We start from the raw sequence: 21740 nt of genomic DNA, 5'->3' as shown, positions 1-21740 counted from the left end.
TTTTCTCTGTAGGACTTATTTAGCATAATGTGCTCAAGGTCTATCCATGCTGTTGCAAATGACGATTTCCTCCTCCTTTTAATGGCTGAATAATATTCCATCATGTACACACAACTGTATGTTTGTAAGACAATTGAAGATGTAAAGGTGAAAAGAGTGGTCTTAGGATGATGGACTTTTGGGTAGTTCTTCATTTTTAATCTTAAAGTTTTATGAAGTGCTGTTATTTTGTAATTAAAAATAATTTTGTTTTCTGACAAGTGATTCCTCATTTTTTTTTTTTTTAAGATTTTGTTTATTTGACAGACAGAGATCACAAGTAGGCAGAGAGGCAGGCAGAGAGAAAGGGAAGCAGGCTCCCTGCTGAGCAGAGACCCTGATGTGGGGCTTGATCCCAGGACCCTGAGATCATGACCTGAGCTGAAGGCAGAGGCTTTAACCCACTGAGCCACCCAGGTGCCCCGTAATTCCTCATTCTTAACGTTAACATACACCTAATCAAACAAACGTTAGAAAACACAGGAAACAAGGTGAAGAGACTGCTCTGGGCTGTGTCCCCAGGCCACAGCATCAACTGTGTGTGGTGTGTTAAGAATATGACCACATCACCTTGTGCTGTGTTCTCCTGTTTCCTTCTAGGTCCTGAGAACCCGTGGCTGGTCCAGGCCTATGTTTCCGCCGCCAAACACCCGTTTGCTTCTGTGGTGGCTCAGGAGGTCTTCCAGAGTGGAATCATTCCTTCAGATACCGACTTCCGGATCTACAGGGATTTTGGGAACATTCCAGGTATTTTGTGCACTCCTGTGGGCTCTAGCCCAGTGGCAATTAAGTAGAAGCAGTTTTTACTTTTTTGCAGGGTTGTGAGCCAGCAGTATATCCTGAGAGCGCATTCCATCACGAGAGCTGTGTATTCTGAGTCACTGAAACTGACTTCCGGATATTTTCCTTTTCTTTTAAATTCTGGTTTAAATCAAGTGCTTGCCTTTTCTAGAACCTGTCATCTTTCCCCACACAGTGGCAGAACGGGAGACAGCTGGTTAGCACTTAGGCTCCCTGCAGTGGTGGCCGGAGATCCTGGAGGGTCTTTGGCTTTGTTGTTGCCTGCCTTGGCTAGCTCCCGTGGCAGCTTGTACAGCAGATGTGAAGTTAGAGTTTCGCTCTGGCCCAGCACGGGTGTAGACAGCGAGTTCTCTGGCCTCCTGAGCTGTATGCCTCCCGCCCCTCGCTGTGTGACTTGTGAGGTCTCCCTGATATGTGTACTTCCCTTATCGCAGCTCTAGACGCTGTCAGACATTCATGAACGGGACAGCGATGGTGCCACTGCGTTGACATTTTGTCCTTTAGTATTTAATACGTTAAATAGGCTTAAAGAAAGTTTTTTTTTAATTTTAAATTTTTTATTAACATATAATGTATTATTAGCCCCAGGAGTACAGGTCTGTGAATCGCCAGGTTTACACACTTCACAGCACTCACCAAAGCACATACCCTCCCCAGTGTCCATAACCAGCCACCCTCTCCCTAACCTTCTACCCCTGGCAACCCTCAGTTTGTTTTGTGAGATTAAGAGGCTCTTATGGTTTGTCTCCCTCCCGATCCCATCTTGTTTCTTTTAGAAAGGTGGTTCTTTAGAGCAAAATGACGCTTTGTTTTTTTCTGTGTGTCTTAGGAATTGACTTAGCTTTTATCGAGAACGGATACATTTATCACACCAAGTATGACACCGCAGACAGAATTCTAACAGATTCCATTCAGAGAGCAGGTTGGTATTTGAACGTAGACTCTTGGTCTTTGGTAAGGTGCAGTCTCAGGGCTGACCTACAAACCTAAAATTCCCTGTGGACTGTGCATTAGGGACGCAGTGTGTGGCGTGCGTGAGCTGGGTGCACTTTGGAGTCCGATGAGGGCTCGGATTTTAGCCTTGAAGTCCAGGTTAGCCATTAAGAACGTAGGACTGTTCATTGTGGGGCACTGGGAAGAGAGCGGGCCCAGGGTGAACGTGGTGTGGCCGAGCGATGAGCGCGTACGGAACGGAAGCCAGATGGCGGAGGGGGCACTGGGCGCGTTGGGGCAGCGTGCCCGGCTGCAGAAAGTTATGCTGGTCCATCTTGGGTGAGGGCAGGTGAGTGGGTTACAAGACAGGTGTCAGCACAACACCAGGGCTGGGGCTTAACATGCTTTCCAGAGAAGTCTGGAGTGTTCAGGAGAGGGGAGTCTGGTGGGGAACCCTAATGACAGAGTTGATAGGATTTGGTGCCACGCAGAAGAGAAGGGTGCTCCAGGAAGAGCAGAGCGCTCCAGGAAGAGCAGAGCGTGGGCGTGTACCTGTGTGTGTGCGCGCGTGTGTGCGCATGCGTGTGTGTGTGCGCGCATGTCGCGCATGTGTGTGTGCGCGCTCGTGTGTGGATTGCTGGTGAGTGGTGTCAGACTGCAGTCTGGGTGGGACTTGTACAGGACCTGACCAGTCGGCCGGCGGCAGACACGGCTGTGAAGCCCAAGTCCCAGCCGGCTGGGGAAAGGCGATGCCATTGACCTTGATGGGGACGTGGGAAGGTGACCTCACCCAGGGCAGTCATGGAGAGGGGAAGGATGCCATCAGCTCCGAAAGACATGGATGGAGGGGTCTGTGAACCAGCCGGCTGGAAGGACCCACTAGGAATACGAGTTTGGGAATCAAAGGCATTGAGAAATCCACAGAAGTGTGGGGGAGGGAATGCGCTTTGGGAGAGTGAAACCGAGGCAGGGTGCTCAGCCTGAGCTTTTGGGGAAAACACATTTGGAGGCTGGTGGGGAAGCCAGGGACAATAGTGGCACGACAAGGCAGTGTGGCATCTCCGGGGAAGCCAGGAAAGTCAGGGGTGGGATGAACACGGGAGAACCGCCCTGTGGCTCATGGCTTCGTCCTCCTGCGTTCAGGTTCAGACTCGGTCGTTCTATGTGTGCCGAGCTCTGCCCGCCAGCGGCTCTCCTGCTCCCCGGCTTTGCGGCCAAGGACTCCCGAGTCAGACTTGTGTTACGTTGTGTTTGGAAAGTTTCCTCACGGCTTCCCCCTCCGCGGCTCTGGCTTGTGAGCTGCCTCTCCTGTTGAGCTCCCTCCCATTCCCAGGCCCTGAACAGCATGGATGGGAGTGGTTTTATGGGACCATCTAGACGGAAGTGCCTCCTTCACTTCTCAATTCCATTGGCCGCCCAGGTGTGGTCCTGGGGGCCTCTGCTCCCCATGTGTATTCCGGTTTTAAGTTGAGATAGAATTGACATTCCTTATTCTTAACCCACGTGCCATAATGTGTTTGGCGTCTGTTTGTGACCTTCCTGAGGGCCTTTTGTCTCTTGGCTCAGCGCTGATGCAGTCATTTAACATGTCATTTAACATGTGCCAGAAGCCTGGCTTTCTGGTATCCGGAGCAGTACTTAAGGTACATGTTAAATGACTAGACTAAGAAACAGCACTTGGGTGTGTCAGTAGCGAGGAAAGGATGCGTCAGAGAACAGTTCGCGTGCAAGGGAGAGGGGGAAGGCCAGGGGGCCGAGCGTGTGCGCGGAGAGGCCCCAGAGTGGGCGCACAGACCTTCTTTGAGACCTTTGGTGAGAGCGGTGGGGTAGAGGTGTGCAGAGCTTTCCTGTTTGCGGCTGTCCGTGCTCTGTGCGTGGTCTGTTCACCCTCTTATCTTTCTCTTCTTTACTAACAGGTGACAACATTTTAGCAGTTCTTAAATACCTAGCTACGTCGGATATGTTGCCTTCTTCCTCTAAGTATCGACATGGAAACATGGTCTTCTTTGACGTGCTCGGCCTGTTTGTCATTGCCTACCCCTCCCGCGTCGGCGCCATCCTTAACTGCCTGGTGGTGACGGCTGTCGTGTTGTACCTGGGCAAAAAGTTGTTGCGGCCCAAGCACAAGAGTGAGTATTTTTCTCTCAAACCACGGTGCTGGCCTGGGAATGAGAATCTGCCTGCAGTTTTTCTGGTCCGTTTACCTCCGTTCAGGGATTCCAAAATCCTAAACATAACCTCTGATTTACAGCGTAAGAGGTTTTTTAGCGAATCTCAGATGAAGGCGCTCGCTGCTCTCTTGGTGTTGGCGCAGCGGGGACCTTTGTGCTTGTGCCTCAGACACGGCAGCACGTGGGGCTCCCGGGAAAGTTCCTGCACGTGAGCGTTAGTGGAAATTCCTGTGAAGCAGGCTGGTGCGCACTAGGGAGCGGTGGTCAGGGCCCTGTCCTGACATCTGCCCTGACCGCTCCGGTTGGATTGGTTTCCTTCTGCTCGGCACGTTTTGTGGTCCAGGCTGCTCTGTGGTCGTCCGGGGTGGAGGCACGGGACACCCCCCCCCCGCCCCCGCCGGTGGCTTTGCCGCACTGCTCCTCCTGCATCAGCTGCCCAGCCGCGTTCGGTACGGAACTTGACCTTCCGTTCTTGCCGGTATTTCGATACGCAGAGCATCCCGGAGGTGCCGAAGATGAAAGCTGACCTGCAGGACTCATGGCTCTGAGTTCCTGCTGCCCACAGGCTCTCGGCGAATGTTACTTATGTATTACTCGTCGTTCATGTTTTTAACAAACCTGACCCCTGGGACTTTCTGTACTTTGCAGTGACAGTGGTGAATTTTTCGTTTCACTGTTAGGCCCCTTAACTCCGCCGGTTGGCCGTGAGGTTGATTTGGCAGTCGGTGACGTCCACTTTGTGTTTTGTCTGCATTAGCTGACACCTACAGGAAGGACTTCTTCTGTGCGCTCGGCATCACTCTGATAAGCTGGTTCACGAGCCTGGTCACTGTGCTCATCCTGGCGGTGTTCGTCTCTCTGATTGGACAGTCCCTGTCGTGGTACAGCCACTTCTATGTCTCCGTCTGTTTGTACGGAACCGCAGCCGTGGCCAAAATCATACTCATACACACCCTCGCAAAAAAATTCTATTACGTGGTAAGTGTGAGGCACGTTTCTTGATTTCTTTATGCTGCCTTCAGGGATCGAAGACAAACTCAAGTGGGATTCGTTGTGTTTGGCTTTCGATGTGAGCAGACACTGTTTGGCACAGTTGTAGAAAACTGTGTTCCAGAACCATGTTTAGTTTCTGGAAGGCTTCTTTTGAGGCTTCGGTGCTGCAGCAAAGCTCTCAGTGTTTGGTGCTTGTCACCGTCTCTGCTGAGTCTGCTGCAGTGGGTCACTCGCTGCCCTCCCTGGGACTCTGTGAGGGCGGGGCCAGGACGCCTGCTGTCTCCCATGCTGGCAGCCATGGCACGTGGCACGGACACTCAGGAGCCCTTCGAGCCACACCAAGACTTTGTTCTCCAGTGGCCTTCCTTTTCCTTAGCCCGTGTGGTGTCAGTGCAGACTCGGACAGCATCAGCTGAGGCGTGGGGCTGGGAGACTCTGCTTGGGAAGCACGGGTCGAGGGCAGAGGGTTCTGGAACGATCGGTGCTGACATAGGGTTTCTGCTGTATGTATATGTCCGTTTGAGAAACATCAAAGTAGAAATTGTGGTTACAGAGTAACCGGAGTCATAGTAAACTTCAGTGACGGAGTGACCTGTGGTTTCTAAAGATTTTCTAAGTGACTAAGGGGAAAATCTTTCTTAATTTCATAACTTATTTTCAAGACAGCCAATGCACATCTGTTTTTTGTTTGCCCTGCTGCGAGTTAGCATGGGTACACAGGAGGTGGTGATCCAGATCTTTCCATGGGCATCTCTGGGGATCTCTGGTGCCTCGGTCTCCGTTTCAGTTCATGTCAGGATGTGCTCTGAGGAGCGCTTCCTTGTTAAAAGGTCTAGTGGAAGGGCTCTTGGGTGGCTCAGTGGGTTGGAGCCTCTGTCTTCAGCTCGGGTCATGATCTCAGGGTCCTGGGATCGAGCCCCACATTGGGCTCTCTGCTCAGCAGGGAGCATGCTTCCTTCTCTCTCTCTGTGCCTGCCTCTCTGCCTACTTGGGATCTCTCTCTCTGTTAAATAAATAAATAAGATTAAAAAAAAAAAAAGGCCTAGTGGAGGAAGGTTCTTTGCAGTTGGCCATCTGTTTCTGGATGGGCTGATATTTGTATCTTAGGGGCTACAGTTTCTAAAAGGATTCTGCTGTGGGGCTCAAGCTCACGTGCTCATTCTTAGTGCCGCAGTGTGTTAGAGCGTGGGGGTGCTGTGCGGCAGGGGAGCGGGGGACAGAAGTGCCCATTAGTAATGTTCCAGTGACTTTGACTAGTTTCGGATGCCTGCTCCTAAAATTTAGGGCCGAACACGGCGCAGGAGGGATGTGTATAGAGTGCCGGCTGGGCCTGGCACCGTGCCGGGCTGGTGGTCCCGGGACTGGTCAGGGCGTGCTCCCTGGCTTTGAGGGGCTTCATCTGGGGCTTCGGCACACGGGGCAGAGCGGGGAGAGCGGCGGGTTTGCAGCGCTGCGGGACTGCAGGATGCGGAGGTCGGGAAAGCTTGGTGAGGGGGGCAGGGCGGCTGGAACCGGGTTTGTGACGCGCAGACAGAGAGCAGGTTGCCGGGTGGTCAGAGGTGGGCGAGCACAAGCCCAGCACCAGGTCAGCGCGGTGACGATGAGGCTGATGACAGCCCGGTGACCGGCCAGGACAGGCAGGCCAGTGGGGGGCCGCAGGCGGCCTCGGAGATGGAGGGAGGCCGCCGGTAACCATTTCCGAGCAGGACGGTGAGTTGACCTGGGAGACATGAGCGGTGGGAGACGGGGTGGGGGGCAGCGTGGGGAGAGGGGGACCCAGTCCCGGGGGCGTCTGTGTGACCTCCGGCCACAGTGTGGGGGTGTAAGGTATGGTTGGCAGTGCTGAGACCTGTTTTCGAACAGCTGAGCGGTACTTGGCTTCAAGTAGAGTCTGAGAATTACTTCCTTTTCCATTATTTTTCAAGACTGCGTGTCTTCACGCTGCGTTGAACGCGGAGAGGTGTCACGGCGTGGCCCTTCCTGTCCGAGGGCGTCTGTCAGAGGCGTCTGGTCAGGTGAAAGCTCTCGCGGTACCACCCTAGGTCCGGCTGTCCCAGTGCGGGTCCCTGCACGGCAAGGACCGATGTTTGTGTGGACAGAGCCCCTGGGGCCGTGGTGTCGGGGCGTGTTAAGCTCTCGGGCAGCTCCCCTCTGACGGCTCCAGGGGCTGTGCCGGAGTCCGCGGACTTCCAAGCCCACACGTTGATGAAGGCAAAAGCCACAGGAAGCCAGGGCAGAGCCGCACCCCAGGGCCCCCGGGAAGCAGAGAAGACTCCGGAATCCAGCCAGACTGCATGGCCGGGGCTCCAGAGGGGCTGCGGGGGGCATCGAGGGCATCGAGGCAGCCGAGCTGCCCCGAACAGGTCCTTTCTCTCCTTGGCTTGAAGTTCTTTGCAAGTTGCATAAGTAGAAAAGTTACGGGAGTGAATGTTTTTAGGAGAGTGCTGTCTTCTATTTTACAAATTTCCAAAGGTTACTTTGAGGCTGGTGGAGGGAGAGCACAGGTTGCACACGAGTCAGGGGCTTGTACCCCGTCCTAGCAAATGCCCCTTCCCGGGGTAGCCGTCCTGACAGGAGGTAGCGTACTGGGCATTTCCTTAAAGTTTAAGACCAAACGTAGCTCTTCTGAGCACAGGAAATGATACTGTGTTAGAAGATCTTTGTGAACGGCCCACGCGTGAGACCAGCGGTGTGTTTTTCTTTCTTGCAGAATGCCAGTGACCGGCACCTGGGAGAATTGTTCTTTGACACCTCGCTGTGTGTGCACTGCCTTTCCCTCACGGCTCTCACGTACCGAGGACTGGGCTCGGCGTTCGTTAGCGCTGTCTGGGTGGCCTTTCCCTTGCTCACAAAGCTTTGCGTACACAAAGACTTGAAGCAGCATGGTAGGTATTTGTGGTTTTGATGCAAATGGGAAAATACCTTAAAAATGCTTACGAAAGACCCTTTCTGTATTTTGTGATCTTTGGGTGTAGGCTTTCAAGATGGTTGCTGATTGATTTTTCCAGTGTTGAGATCACAGAAGTTCTCATCCTGTACCTCATCCCCCATGCCATGCTCATGTTTACGAACACATTAGCTCATGTACTACGTGTTCTGTTGTGTTTTTACGTGTATTTAATTGTTCCTGAACGACATAGGTCATATGCTGTGTCCCTGAATGAGCGTTCTGTCTCACGCACACGGTACTATAGAATCTGGGTCCCACTGTAGAATTTCAGAGATGTGTGTTTTCTCTTTTTCCCTAGGTGCCCGAGGGAAGTTTATTGCCTTTTACCTTTTGGGGATGTTTATTCCTTATCTTTATGCACTGTACCTCATCTGGGCAGTATTCGAGATGTTTACCCCCATCCTCGGAAGGAGTGGTTCGGAAATCCCCCCTGACGTTGTGCTGGCTTCCCTTTTGGCTGGTTGTACGATGACCCTCTCCTCCTATTTTGTAAGGAAAAAACATTTAAAAATTTATTTCTTCTTTCTTCATCTGTCATATAAATGTGTGATGAGTTTAGCTATAGTACGTTCTGGGAAATCTTGTATTTTATTGAGAAACATCTGTGCAAAAGAAATGGGGATTGTGTGTGTAGAATGCGGGTTTGGTGGTAAAAAGATGAGAAATGGGTTTGTTTGGGTTTTGTTTTTTTACCTCCTTGTCGTCCCAAGTCCTCTGGTTATATCTCCTCACAGCTTTCAAACTACCTGAGTGTGAATTTGTAGAGTACCTAACCACGTAAGATATGATAGAGACTGCTTGGGTGGTGGATTTTTTTTTTTAATTTTAAAGCTTTTATTTATTTGAGAGCGTGAGCATGAGCTGGGGTGAAGGTAGAGGGAGAAGCAGGCTCCCCACTGAGCAGGGAGCCCGATGTGGGGCTCGATCCCAGGACCCCGAGATCATGACCTGAGTCGAAGGCAGAGGCTTAGCCCACTGAGCCACCCAGGCGCACCAAATGGTGGATTCCTAATAGTGTGTTTTCAACTTCCTACTGAGAGACAAATGTTAATAAATATGTGGTTGGGTTTACTAGTGCTCTTAGAGCTGGTGGAGAGAGGAGGAATCTGATGAGGCTCTTTCTGTTATCACTGAACTGACTGCCTGGCCGCTAGCCCCACGGTGTTCATGAATGGGGCCTGTCTCCTTGGGTGACGGACACTGAGGACTCAAGAGTGTCACAGGCCTTGTCCTTCTGCTCTGTCCGTGCTCTGCCCTTGCAGGGAGAGTTCTGCCTTTGCCATCCCTGCCACTCCTCCCCGGGACTCCCCCGAGGGAAGACCAGACCCTGTGGTAGAGCAGGTTCCAGGCAGAGTTCTGCCCTCAGAGTGGGGACCTCAGGCCTGTCCCCTCTCGTGGAGGCTGCTCTCTGGGGTGTGGCTCTTTTCCTGGAATTCCTGAGAATACGAAGCGATGACTGCATACCCAAAAGTACGCTCCAAGATTTGCAGTTAGGGGCCTGAGTAGAAAAAGCAGTTGTGACTCTATCATAGTTCTTTCCTTCATGGAGACGATGGCGAGTCTTTCTATGTCACTGCGGTGGGGGGCAGGTCAGGTGGAGGTGAGGGTTTAGAGACGGTGTGTAAAGACGCCACGTGCACGGTCAGCAGCTTTGGCGCACGTTCCTTAGACAGGAGAGTGGCATCGGCCTGGAGAGCGGCTCTGCACGCCCCTGTGTGCGGCTGGTGGAAGAAGTCTGAGCATTCCAGCCGTTTGGACTTTGCTGTAATGATTTAGTCCTTACTGGTACGTGCAGGGGTGGATGGAGAATTCTGAATGTTCTTTGACGCCTCCAGGGTTTACTTCTTTTGGTTTTAACGTTAAGCCTTTAAATTCTCTGTGCAGGTGGCTAGAGGGTTTGGCTGCTGTGAGGGCCGAAGCGGTTCGGGGCTCATCACGCATAGATTAGGTTGTGATCTTGAGTTGGCGGAGTCCTGAGCTGGGTCCCGCGGTCAGTGGGTGGAAGTTGTTAGTGCTCAGAAGCCACGACCAAAATAAGGAGGCATTTTAGTTCCGTCCCGTGTGGAACAGGACAGATTAAAAACTCTGACAGCTTCACTGTGGAAATGGAAAGTGACCCCTGAGTATGGGAATCCTGGAAACCATTGAGAGAGGATTAAAATATATAGTTTTCTGAATTATATTTTATTAGAAAAGCTTCTGGAGCGTGCCTCTTGGAATACATTGGAAGCTCATTTAGCTTTCATCAGAATGCAAGGTGGCCGCGCCGCTGGTGGCATGGGTGGGCATCGTTTGCTCCTTGACTTGCCTCCAGGGCATGGTGTTGGAGCGGGGTTGGGGGGGCCCAAAAGAGGCAGCCTGGTCTCCGCAATGGGGGACAGAAAGTGTAATGCAGATTTCACGGAGCTCTTCTTTTCGGTCCTTGGGGGTCCACTGAGTCCGTCTGCTGGGGAGCAGTGACGTGCCTGTCTGGTGGTGGGGCAGCGGGTGTTCCTGGGGTTGTCCTGATTGAACGAGACTGCTGCTGAGTGACCTTGGGGAACAAGACAGCAGCCCTGGATGCTGCCTAGACCCTTCTCATGCTTCTCTTTGTTTCATTTTGCACATGTTTGGGAATCTAGAGTGAGGGATGTCACATTTAAGGCAGAAGTAAGAGTGAAATCGGAGGTGCTGGAATTCGGACACATTGTCACTCCGGCCTCCCCGCCCACCCCCCGCCCTGTGCTGGCATCGCCCTCACCGCGCGTTACCAGACCTCCTCCTGGAGACGCATGGCAGGGGCAGCCGACGAGCCTCGTGGCTTGAGGAGTGCGTGTGGCATGGGACAGGGGAGCTGACACGGAGCTTTAGGACATCTTGCAAGGTGGCTGGGTAGGGATGGCAGGAGCCATAACCTCTGACGGCGAGGTCTTCCTCTGACCTGCAAGACTCTCGAAACCTAAGCGGGGCAGCCTCCCCGCGGAGGGGAAGTCACTGGGTGGCGGCATGTCTGACACTGCTCTGCGGAGTCACAGCGTAAAATCTTACCACTGCGGGACAGTGAGGGACAGACAGGGGCGAGTGTCGTTCTGCTAACTCCCTGCCTTGGCTCCGGGGGGGTCTGGTTTCCGTGCTTACTGTGTGAAAACGCAAGATCGCTGCCCTGAGGCCAGTACCGTGTCGCTGGAGCGGACCCCGGAGGGGACGCTGGTGCCCGGTGTTTTGTGTAGTCGAGCGATTTCTCATTTTCATTTCCCCAGAAGTCTCTCCACATTCATGCTCTGCGTGTGGACCCCTGGAGGGTGGGTGCCCAGGGGGAGCAGGCACGGGGAGCTGGGATGGGGTCAGCGTGGCCCCTTCCGAGCCCCTGAGGGATCTGTGGGGGGTTCTGTGAGTCACATGTGTCCCCCACAGCGGACGGTGACTTCCCGGCCACCGAAGGGCTCGTGGAAGCGGGTGTGGGACGTGCGAGGCGCCCCCGCCCGAGCCCAGCCGCCGTCTGCCCGGGTCCGCTCTGCTCACCCAGCCCCGAAGGGCCCCGCGCGGCGTCCCGACGGGTGTCGAGTGCGGGTGCGGACGCAGCCAGCACCGGGCCGGGCGCCAGAGCGTCCGGAGCCGAACTTGGTCTCCTGGGAACAGGCGCGCCGAGGCGCCCGGGCTTAGCTCCGGTTCTTCACCGAGAGCCTCCTGGGGTGACGCTTGGTAATCAGTGGCGTCTCCCGGGCCGCGGCTAACGGGGGGCACTGACAGAAGCGAAGGAAGGTCCCAGTTTCACGGGTGCTGTGTCTCTGTCGTGCTGTCTCTGCCGACCGAACCGAGACCCCATCTCTGTGTCCTTTCCCCTCTCGAGGGTTTGTGGGGGCCTGGGGCTCCCCTCGTTTACATGGGCTCCGGCCCAGAACCCCTGCGGCAGCGCCCGTCCCCCGGGTGTGGCGTGGTGACAGCTGCGCCAGGCGCGCCTCGCGCTCCCTCGGGTGGCGGCCGGCCGGGGTGGCCGGCGGCAGGGCCAGCGTCTGCCCCCCGGAACGCCGCGGCTCCGTCCTGTCTTGCAGATCAGCTTCATCTACTTGGCCAAGAGCACCCGGAAGACGCTGCTGGCGCTGGCGACCGTGTGCGCCGTCACGCTGCTCCTGGTCTGCAGCGGCGCCTTCTTCCCCTACAGCTCGCAGCCCGCCAGCCCCAGGCCGAAGCGGGTGTTTCTTCAGGTAAGAAGCGCGGCTTCGCCAGAGGGTGTGCGGGGGGGAGGCCTCGTGGGCGCCGCGCTCGGCTGCGGGGAATCGGCCCGGCCTGCGCTTGCTCCCGAGCGCCAGGCGGGGCGGGGCTGACCCGAGGCCCGCTGCTCCGCGACACTCGCGTCCCCGAGGGCCCGACCTGGACACGTCCGCTTGCTTTGTTCTCGTTCACGGCACAGAAACGCCCGCGCTGGAGAAGGCAGAGCAGGTCTGCCGCGGAGTGATGAGCTCTGGAAGGACGTCCGCAGGCTGAGGAGAAATCTGAAGTCAGCCGGCAGTCAAACTGCTATTTTAAAATGCCCGTAAAAATGATCTTAGGTCGTCTTTTTTTTTTTTTTTTTAAAGATTTTATTTATTTATTTGACAGAGAGAAATCACAGTAGACACAGAGTCAGGCAGAGAGAGAGAGAGAGGGAAGCAGGCTCCCTGCTGAGCAGAGAGCCCGATGCGGGACTCGATCCCAGGACCCTGAGATCATGACCCGAGCCGAAGGCAGCGGCTTAACCCACTGAACCACCCAGGCGCCCGTCTTAGGTCGTCTTTGAGGGAGGATGTCCTAATGAAAATGTAAGAACTTAGAAAGGGGCTAGTAACACGGGCTTTAGAACTTCTGTGCATTTTAGGTTTTCGGCGCTTTTTTGAAGTTGGCGCTGGAAGGCAGGAGAAGGCACTGAGCTGCCTTATTTCCCGTCCTCCTTTCTCTCAGAGGCTGAGAAGCGGGAAAGCCAACCACACACCAGGGCACCCAGCTGGCTGGACCAGGAGGGCATGCGACTCTGGGTCTCGGGGTCATGAGTTCCTAGACGTGGGTCTACACCCACATGAGGTGTAGACTCGACTCTACAAACAAATCTTAAAGAAAAGCCAAGAATCGTAAGCCAGGAACTACTCAGGGACTTGAAGGAGTAACAGTAACACTCGAATGTCAGTTATCAGGGAGGAGGTGCTGACAAAGGGCCACTGTTCCTTGTTACAGGAAGTCCTGGAGTGCACAGCCAAATGCCTTATGTGACAGTCTTGACAATTTACAAAACCAGGAATGAAGAACAGCTCACTTATAGGAGAGTCAGTGTGTTTTCAGTGACTTGCTGAATTTTTATAATTACATTAGTAAGGAAAAGTGACATTTTTATTTTTAAAAACTCCCATTCTGCTTTGTTTGGGGTTCTCTTCTTCCCCAGTGCCGGAAGTTGGCATGCCTTCCCCGAAGAGGGTCAGGTAATAAGTACTTGGGGCTCTGCCAGCCGCGTGGCCTCTGTCCCCGCCGTTTTGTGGCACACAGGTGGCCACGGATGGCACCTCCTCAGGTGAGCGTGGCCTGTGCAAGCAGGGTAGTGGCCGCGTGGCCTGTGGGCTCCAGTCCCCCGCCTCCCTGCACCGTCCTCTCTTCCTGCTTGATGTGCTCGGGGCTTTCTCCGCGCTGGACAGAACGTGGTGCCCACGTGTGTCATCCGGGCGTGCGTGGGGGGTGGGGGGTGTGTCTCTGCGCGGGAGGGGCTTCAGGCCCCACACCGAAAGCAGAGTGTGTCTCTTAGAATGGCTTTGTTCGCAGCCTTCGTCTAAATGGAGTTCTGATGTCCCTCTTTTAAATCTGAAATAGGTCTTCAGAAAGGCTTTAATGAAATTTAATATGTAAATGTACTTGTAAGAAACAGTAACACTTTGTATATTCATCCTCGAGTTTAAAGGAAAGAACAGAAGTACCTGCTAAGACCCGAGTGTCCCCTTCTTGATCCCAGCACCCCCCCCCCCGAAATACAGTCGTGAAGTTGGGAGGGAGTTAGTACCTTTTCTTGACCACGTTCCTTTGGAGCCCTAGACAGGAAGACAGAGTTTGCCTCCTTTTGAGCCTCTGAAAAGACAAAGCCATAAACGGCCCTTCGTGACTGGCTGTGTCCTGCCCAGCAGCGTGGGGGAAGCTTCCTCACGGACGCGCGTCACCGTCCTTCATCGGCGGGTGCCCCTGCCCCTGCCGCTGCTGCTGGGCGGCCGGGGTGTTCGCAGTTTTCGCTGCCCGGATCGGTGCTGGATCCGTGCGCGGCCCTCGCCGGCTGTTCTCTCGGGTCCCCTGCGGGAGTGGAAGGGCTGGCCGGGCCGGTCCTGCCCCCCAGCCGCGTGGCAGGGGCTCTGTGGCTCCGGGGCCGGGGGTGCCGGGCATCCTCCCGTTTGCGCATTCTGTGCCGCCTGAGCGGGAATGCGGTGAAGGGGTCAGGCGGTCTCCGTCTCACGGCTCTGTTCTTCGCAGCACGTGACTAGAACGTTCCACGGCCTAGACGGAAACGTCACTAAGCGGGACTCCGGAATATGGATCAACGGGTTCGACTACACGGGCATGTCGCACATCACGCCTCACATTCCTGAGATCAACGACACCATCCGGGCTCACTGTGAGGAGGACGCGCCGCTGTGCGGCTTCCCGTGGTACCTCCCGGTGCACTTCCTCATCAGGTCGGTTCCCTCGTGTGCTGCTGGCCCTCGGGGTTGTGTCCAGTCCTGTCCCCACGTGACTGCCCTTATTTACGCAGTTAACGCCCACGGCAAGTGCCACGTGTGCTGTGTCCGTCACGGCCAAAGTTCCCCTTCTTCAGTGGGACAAAGCCCTCGGAAATTTACTGTGGCCTCACATCTGGGGAGTCCTTCCTCTAGAAACCCGAGTAGTTGTGAGAGAGCCTGGTCCTCTCGGGAGGTCTGATGGTCTGATAGGTCGCAGGGAAGCATTCGTTCGGACGGTTTTAGATTTCTGGGATGTTCGTGGCTTGGTGGTAAGGGGCTGAATAAGAAGGAACAGGATGGGTGATGGAATCGAGAGCACCTAGGATCCCTTGTTTGTAATTTGGGGAGGGTTTTATTACACAGTGATGGGCTTTTAGAGTAATTTGCATGATTTTACCATCAGAGATTATTTTCATATCCTGGCATCCTCCCTCCCATCGTATATTCAGACCACTTCAGTGAGTTAGAGATAGCTTTCAACTGAAATTAAGCGTTCTAAATATTGAAGCTACCTTTCCGAATAGGAAAAATTGGTATCTTCCTGCCCCAGAAGTTTCTCCAGGAGATCCAGCTCATTTCAGACTTGTGTCCAAAGAACAGACACCCTGGGATTCTGTGAAGCTGACGTTTGAAGCCACAGGTAAGAGACAGGACAATGTTTTCTTCTCTATTTCACTTTTTAAATTCTTAAAATATGTATTTTTTTTCCATAAATGGTAGTGACTAGTGATTTAGGAAGAACTTTATTGTGTTTCTAAGAGCACTTGAAGTTTTTTTTTTTAAAGATTTTATTTATTTGACAGAGATCACAAGTAGGCGGAGAGGCAGGTGGGGTGGGGGGGCGGGGAGAGCAGGCTCCCTGCGGAGCAGAAAGCCCGATGCAGGTTTTGATCCCAGGGCTCTGAGATCATGACCTGAGCTGAAGGCAGAGGCTTTAACCCACTGAGCCACCCAAGCGCCCCCCCCCCCCCCGCTTTTTTTTAAAGAGCACTTGAATTTCTTTAAGACTTTATTTTTTTAGAGTGGTTTTAGGTTTACAGAAAAATTGAGCAGAAAGCAGAGCTCCCCTCCCCCTGCTTGCCTTATTAACATCGTGTTCCCGGAGGGCGGTGCAGTTCCTAATGTGGACGAGCCCACACTGATACACATGACCAGTAACTGAAGTCTGTGGTTTGCACGAAGGCGCAGTTCACTCTGTGCGTTGCATGGTTCTGGGAGTTTTCTGGGACCAATGAGTGATGTCATGCACCCACCGGATCACACAGAGCGGATCGGATTCCCTGCCCTGAGAATCCCCTGTGCGCCCTCCCTCCGTCCCTCTTCCCCACTTCCTCTGGCAAACTCTGACTTTGTCACCATTTCTACTGTCTTGTCTTTTCTGGAGTGTCGTGTAGCTGCAGTCAGACGGTTCGTAGTCCCCCTCGCTTAGCAGTCCGCATCTCCGAGCCTTTGTCTCATCGGGGCGCGAGAGCTCCCGTTTCTTTTCACTGCTCCGCAGTGATGTGGCTGCGGCCCGGCTGTGCCCCCGCAGAGGGACAGGCCGCCTGGTTGTTTCCATTTGGCAATTGTGAATTAAGCTGCCGTAAACATTTGTTTGCAGGTTTTCATCTAGATGCATTTTGAGCTCACCTGGATAAAAACCTAGGAGTGCAGTTGCTAGAGCGTGTGGTTGGCCTGTATTTACTGTTGCGACATGGGCAGCCTCTCCCAGCGCGCCTGCGCCCCACTGCCCGGCCAGCAGCGCTCGGCGCCGTCGCTGTCGGGATCCTAGCCGCGATGCCGGACGGGTTGTGCCGGGTCGTGCTCCTTTCGTGGGCCGCTCCCTGTTGACCTACTGTGTGAGCATCCTTTCCCAGGTTACTTGCCATCTGTGTGTCACTACTGGTGAGGTGTCTGTCTGTTAACTGGGTGGTCTGACTTGTTCAAATTTTAGAGTTCTCTGTGCGTATGGATGGAGTCCTTTAGATCAGACAAGTGCTTTGCAAATGTTTTCTTCCAGTCTGGGGTTGTCTTTTCATTCTCTCAAGAGTGTTTCCCACAGAACATAAGTTTTTAAATTTAACGAAGTCCAGTGAGATCAGTTTTTCTTTGATGGGTTACGATTTTTTAAAAAAGATTTTATTTATTAATTTATTTGACAGAGAGAGAGAGAGCACAAGTAGGCAGAGAGAGAGGAGGAAGCAGGCTCCTCGCTGAGCAGAGAGCCCGATGCGGGGCTTGATCCCAGGACCCTGAGATCATGACCCGAGCCAAAGGCAGAGGCTTAACCCACTGAGCCACCCAGGCATCCCGATGGGTTACGATTTTTGTGTCGTCTAAAAGTTTGGTTTTGTGTTTTCTATTTAGATCCATGAGAGAGCCATTCCGAGTTAATTTTGTGAAAGATGTAAGGTCTGAGTGTAGGATTCTTTTTTTTTTTTTTGCATGTGGATTTCTAGCTGTTCCAGTACCCTTTTTTGATGAGGAATGTCCTGCCTCTACTGAATGACCTCTGTTGTGTTGTCAGACAGCAGTTGACTGTATTTGCGTCCGTCTATTTCTGGGCTCTCTATTCTGTTTTACTTCTCTGTTTCGCCATTATGGTGCGCTCTTGGTCAAGTCTTGAAAGTGGGTAGTATTCATCCTCTCCAACTTTATTCTTCTGAATGTTGCTTGTCTTTTGTCTCTCCATATATCAGTTTGTTGAGATCCACGACAGAACTTTCCAGGATTCTGACTGGAGCCGCACTATAATCTATAGCTCAGGCAGGGGCAAATGGCATCTTAGTGGTTTCTCCCTGACGTGGAATAGGTCTCCACTTACTTGTATTCGTTTGCTTTCCTCAGGACTAGATTGTGTAGTTTTCCTCATATATTTCACAAGACTTTTTTTTAGCTTTCTCTCCAAGTGTTTCATTTTGGGGATGCTAATGTAAACAACATTTTTCATTGATGGTATATAGGAACACAGCTGATTTTGTTTATTAACTTTGTATCCTGCAACCTTGCCATCATTGTTTATTAGTTACAGGAGGTTTTTTGTTGATTCTTTGGGATTTTCTGTACGGATGATCATGTCATCTGCAAACAATGCTATTTCTTCTTAATCTTTTTTTTACTTCTTACCTTTTCTTGTCTTACTGCATTAACCAAGACTTCCAGTGTTGTGAAAAAGAGTGCCAAGAGGAGTAGCAAGAGCGGCAATCACTGTCTTGTTTTTTTTTTTTTTTAAGATTTTATTTATTTATTTCTCAGAGTGAGCACAGGCAGACAGATTGGCAGGCAGAGGAAGAAGCAGGCTCCCCGCTGAGCAGAGAGCCCGATGCGGGGCTCGATCCCAGGACGCTGGGATCATGACCTGAGCTGAAGGCAGAGGCTTAACCCACTGAGCCACCCAGGCGCCCCCACTGTCTTGTTCTTGATCTCAGGGGGAAAGCTTCTGTATTTCTACTGAGTATCCTATTAGCTGTAGGTTTTCTATAGATGCTCTTTATAAGGTTGAGGAAACTCCCCTCTAGTTTTAGTTTGCTGAACTCTGACTGTGAACGGATGTTGGATTTTGTCACATGCTTTTCTTTGTCTTCATTAGTCTGTTGTGTGATGGATTACGGGAACTGATGTTCAAAGGCTGATCCAATCTTGTATACAATCTTGTATACAACCTCCCTGGTTGTAGTATAGAATTCTTTTTATGCATCGTTGGACTTGATTTGCTAATATTATGTTGAGGATTGGTTCTATTTCTCTGAAGAATTCTAACACAAGAAGTTCGTTTTTAAAAGTTCCCGCTGTGTTCCCTTTGTACCATTCTTGAGTGTCATATAAATGGAATTTTCCAGTATGTAATATGCTGGGTCTGGGTCATGAAGCATAATTTTTTTTTTAATAAGTTTTTTTTTCTTTTTTTTTAAGAGTTTATTTATTTACTGGACAGACAGGGATCACAAGCAGACAGAGAGGCAGGCAGAGAGACAGGGAAGCAGGCTCCCCGCTGAGCAGAGAGCCCTACTCGGGGCTCGATCCCAGGACCCTGGGATCACAACCCGAGCCGAAGGCAGAGGCCCAACCCACTGATCCACTCAGGCGCCCCAGAGCATAATGTTTCTGAGACTGAGCTGTGTTGTTTTGAGTAGTAGTATTTGGTTCCCTAAAAGGAGTCTCTGAGAATTCCAGTTGTTCTACACTCTCCCGGTATTGGCTGTTCTTGTCCCTCATACGGTTTCTGCGGGGCCTTCACCAGTAGCTCCTGCACTGGTCTGGTGACCGATGACGTGGGCCACTCTTCCAAGTGCTTCCGGGAAGACATTCCGTTACTTTGGCTTGTTTCATTTCTTTTTCTCTTTTAAAAATTGGGCTTACTGGTTTGCAGGAGTGCATATGTTCCACATCATAGTCCCTTATCAGGAATGTATGTATCAGATATCTAGATTTTCTTATCCATTTATTTTCTTAATGGGGTCATTTGATGTGCAGAAGTTTTAAATTTTCATGAATTTCAATTTATCAGGTTTTTCTTTAGATTTAGTGCTATATGTATCCTCTCTAAGAAAATCTTGTCTACCCAGAGGCCACAGGGACACTCATTTTTCCTTCTAGAAACTTCATGACTTTAGCTGTTACGTTTAGGCCTATAATGTACATTGAATTAATTTTGCATATGGTGTGAGTTAGAGGTCAAGTTTTTTTTTTTTTCCTTTATGGATATCCAGTTGTTCTACCATCATCTGTTGAAAAGATTTAACCTTTACCCTATTGAATTGCTTTGGCGTCTTTGTCAAAATTATTGGATTGTATATACTTCAGCTTTGCCCACTTTTTACTGAACTTCCTCTTTCACAAGTAGCTTGTTTGGTTTTTGTATTTTTTTGGTGACTATAGCCATCATATTTACTATAAAAAGCAAGTTATTATATTTACTGTGCCCAGGCATAGTTCTGTACAGAAGGGACTTGAAAATCTGGTAAGGAAGACTAGAGGACACAAGGTGGTGGGAGTGAAATAATACAATTTGGTAGTTAACCAATGGAACAAAGCACTTACAGGGAATTAAGAGCCTCAGCTGATACTTTTGAAGGTTGAAGGTGGATACTTTTGTTTTCTCTAAGCTTTTAAAATTTAATTGGAAATAAATTTATTTTGCACCAACCGCTTTTCTTGTTCATGCCAATAATTATTTCTGATTTGTATTTAACCACCAACTTGTAAAAAGGAAGCACAGAAAAATCCAAAACTTTATCTTTCATGCATAATTGGAGAATTCCAGTAAAATTCAGGTTCCTGGCAGGCAAGTTACATATCTCCTGCCCTGTTTTGTGATTACAGATGTCAAGAAATCAGGAAAAAAAACTTGACCATATATATGTGGGTCTGTTTATGCATCAGTTAATTACATTTTTAATTATAGAAGCTTTTAACTTAATGATTGCAAGGGTTAAGATCCTCTGTAATTTTTGTTTTTCAGGATTTTCCTTGCTATTTTTGCATGTTTGTTTTTCCTTATGAACTTTAGTATTGTAACTCTGACATAAAACTTAATCGCTTATTGGTATTTTGGGGAGTAACATAATTTATAAATCAAGGAGAGCTGACATAATGTCATCCTGTCCAAGAACTGGGAATGTCTTTTCACGTGTTCACATCTACTTTTGTGTCTTTCAGGAGTGTTAATAAGATTTTTCTCATCTAGTTTTTGTTGCTATTAAAATTGGGTTTTCTCTACTGTTATCTTAACTAGTTATATTTTGTATGTGTCAATTTTGTATATAAATTTTGTATCTTGCTCTCTCACTGAATCTTTTATTTTTATCATGTCAGTCACCGTATAGCACGTCACTGTTTCGGATGTACTGGTCTATGATTCATTGCTTGCGTTCGATCTTTCACTTTTTGATTTAATTATTGCTCCTCTAGGGTTCCCCAGGTAAACCAGGAATTGCCAACCTTTAAATGGCCAGACAGTAAATACTTTTGGGCTTTGCTATATGTCCCTATTGTAGATTTTTTTATTAGCTGCTTTTTCTTTCTTTCTTTTTCTTTTTCTTTTTTTTTTTTTTTAAAGACGTTTAAATTTGAGAGCGTGAAAGAGCATGATGCAGGGGAAGGGCAGAAGCAGACCCGGGGCTCCAGTCCAGGACCCTGAGATCACGACCTGACTAGAAGGCAGACGCTTAACCAATTGAGGCACCCAGGCGTCCTTTAACTACTTTTTAAACACATAAAAACCATTCTTAGTCCGAAGTCTTACAAACAGACCTCAAGTCTAGCTTGCTGACCGCTGTGTATCTTCTGCAAATACAGTCTGTCGTCTTGACCCGTTCTCAGGCCTGGGACTGACATGTGCAAGCGGCTGGCGCTGCCCTGCGGCGGTGTGGCCTGACGGGGGCGCTGCGTTTGTAGCGCGCGGGTGTGCGGCGCAGCCCGGCGCTGGGCCGCGAGCATTTATGGGCAGTCCTGCCTCGCGTGTTTTCATAAGGAATAGGTTTTAATTTTGGGAAAGGCTTTTTTCAGAATGTATAAAGAGAATCCTAGGATTTTTCTTCCTTTGGTCTTTGGATAATGCTGTTGTTTTCCACTAGGCCGTGGCTTCTGATTCTCTTCACATCACTGGGTTTTGTTTGCTAATGTTTAGAAATTTTGAGTTAATACTCATGAGTGATACTGGTCCATCTTTATTTTTTGGGTACTCTTTAATCAGACTTAGGCATGTGTCACACATTATAAATGTATAAACATCATGAAAATGGAAAGTTGTCCTTAATTTCAAATGCCTTAGAATAGTTTTGGAAGCATTTATATGACCTCCTTGAAAAGTTGGCTTCTGCTGCTCTCCGCAACCACCGGGCCACAGCGCCTGTGCTGCGTGGCAGTTTAACTTTCTCTTGGGAAATTGGGCTACTTCAAGTTTATACCTCTGTTGTACAAGTTTAGTAATCTGTTTTCCTTGGAAAGTATCTATTTCATCTGGGTTTCCACGTTTAAGAGTATAGAGGTCACATTTCTTCTTTTTGTATATTTGTATTTTCTCTACTCAACACCCCTTCCCGCTTTTTTTTTTTTTTTTTTAAAGATTTTATTTATTTTACAGAGAGAGAGATCACAAGTAGGCAGAGAGGCAGGCAGAGAGAAAGAGGGAAGCAGGCTCCCCGCTGAGCAGAGAGCCCGATGCCCGGC

General features: G+C 50.7%; 1 protein-coding gene across 3 annotated transcripts in view; it reads left to right on the top strand.

The window, feature by feature from the left end:
• Positions 1–21740, top strand: part of ERMP1 (endoplasmic reticulum metallopeptidase 1) — a 43288-nt gene that overhangs the window by 13347 nt on the left and 8201 nt on the right. For all 3 annotated transcript variants that reach the window (XM_044266015.1, XM_044266013.1, XM_044266012.1), the window contains exons 5-13: positions 640–786; positions 1670–1762; positions 3690–3902; positions 4702–4922; positions 7648–7822; positions 8186–8376; positions 11919–12071; positions 14344–14546; positions 15116–15231. In XM_044266015.1, coding sequence (XP_044121950.1) covers positions 640–786; positions 1670–1762; positions 3690–3902; positions 4702–4922; positions 7648–7822; positions 8186–8376; positions 11919–12071; positions 14344–14546; positions 15116–15231 — 1512 coding nt within the window. The remainder of the gene's footprint in view (positions 1–639; positions 787–1669; positions 1763–3689; positions 3903–4701; positions 4923–7647; positions 7823–8185; positions 8377–11918; positions 12072–14343; positions 14547–15115; positions 15232–21740) is intronic.

The sequence above is a fragment of the Neovison vison genome, chromosome 9 (assembly GCF_020171115.1).
Source record: "Neovison vison isolate M4711 chromosome 9, ASM_NN_V1, whole genome shotgun sequence".
In the NCBI taxonomy this organism is placed as follows: Eukaryota; Metazoa; Chordata; class Mammalia; order Carnivora; family Mustelidae; genus Neogale; species Neogale vison.
The sequence above is the reverse complement of the archived record's forward strand: the minus strand, read 5'-3'. Positions and strand labels throughout refer to the sequence as shown.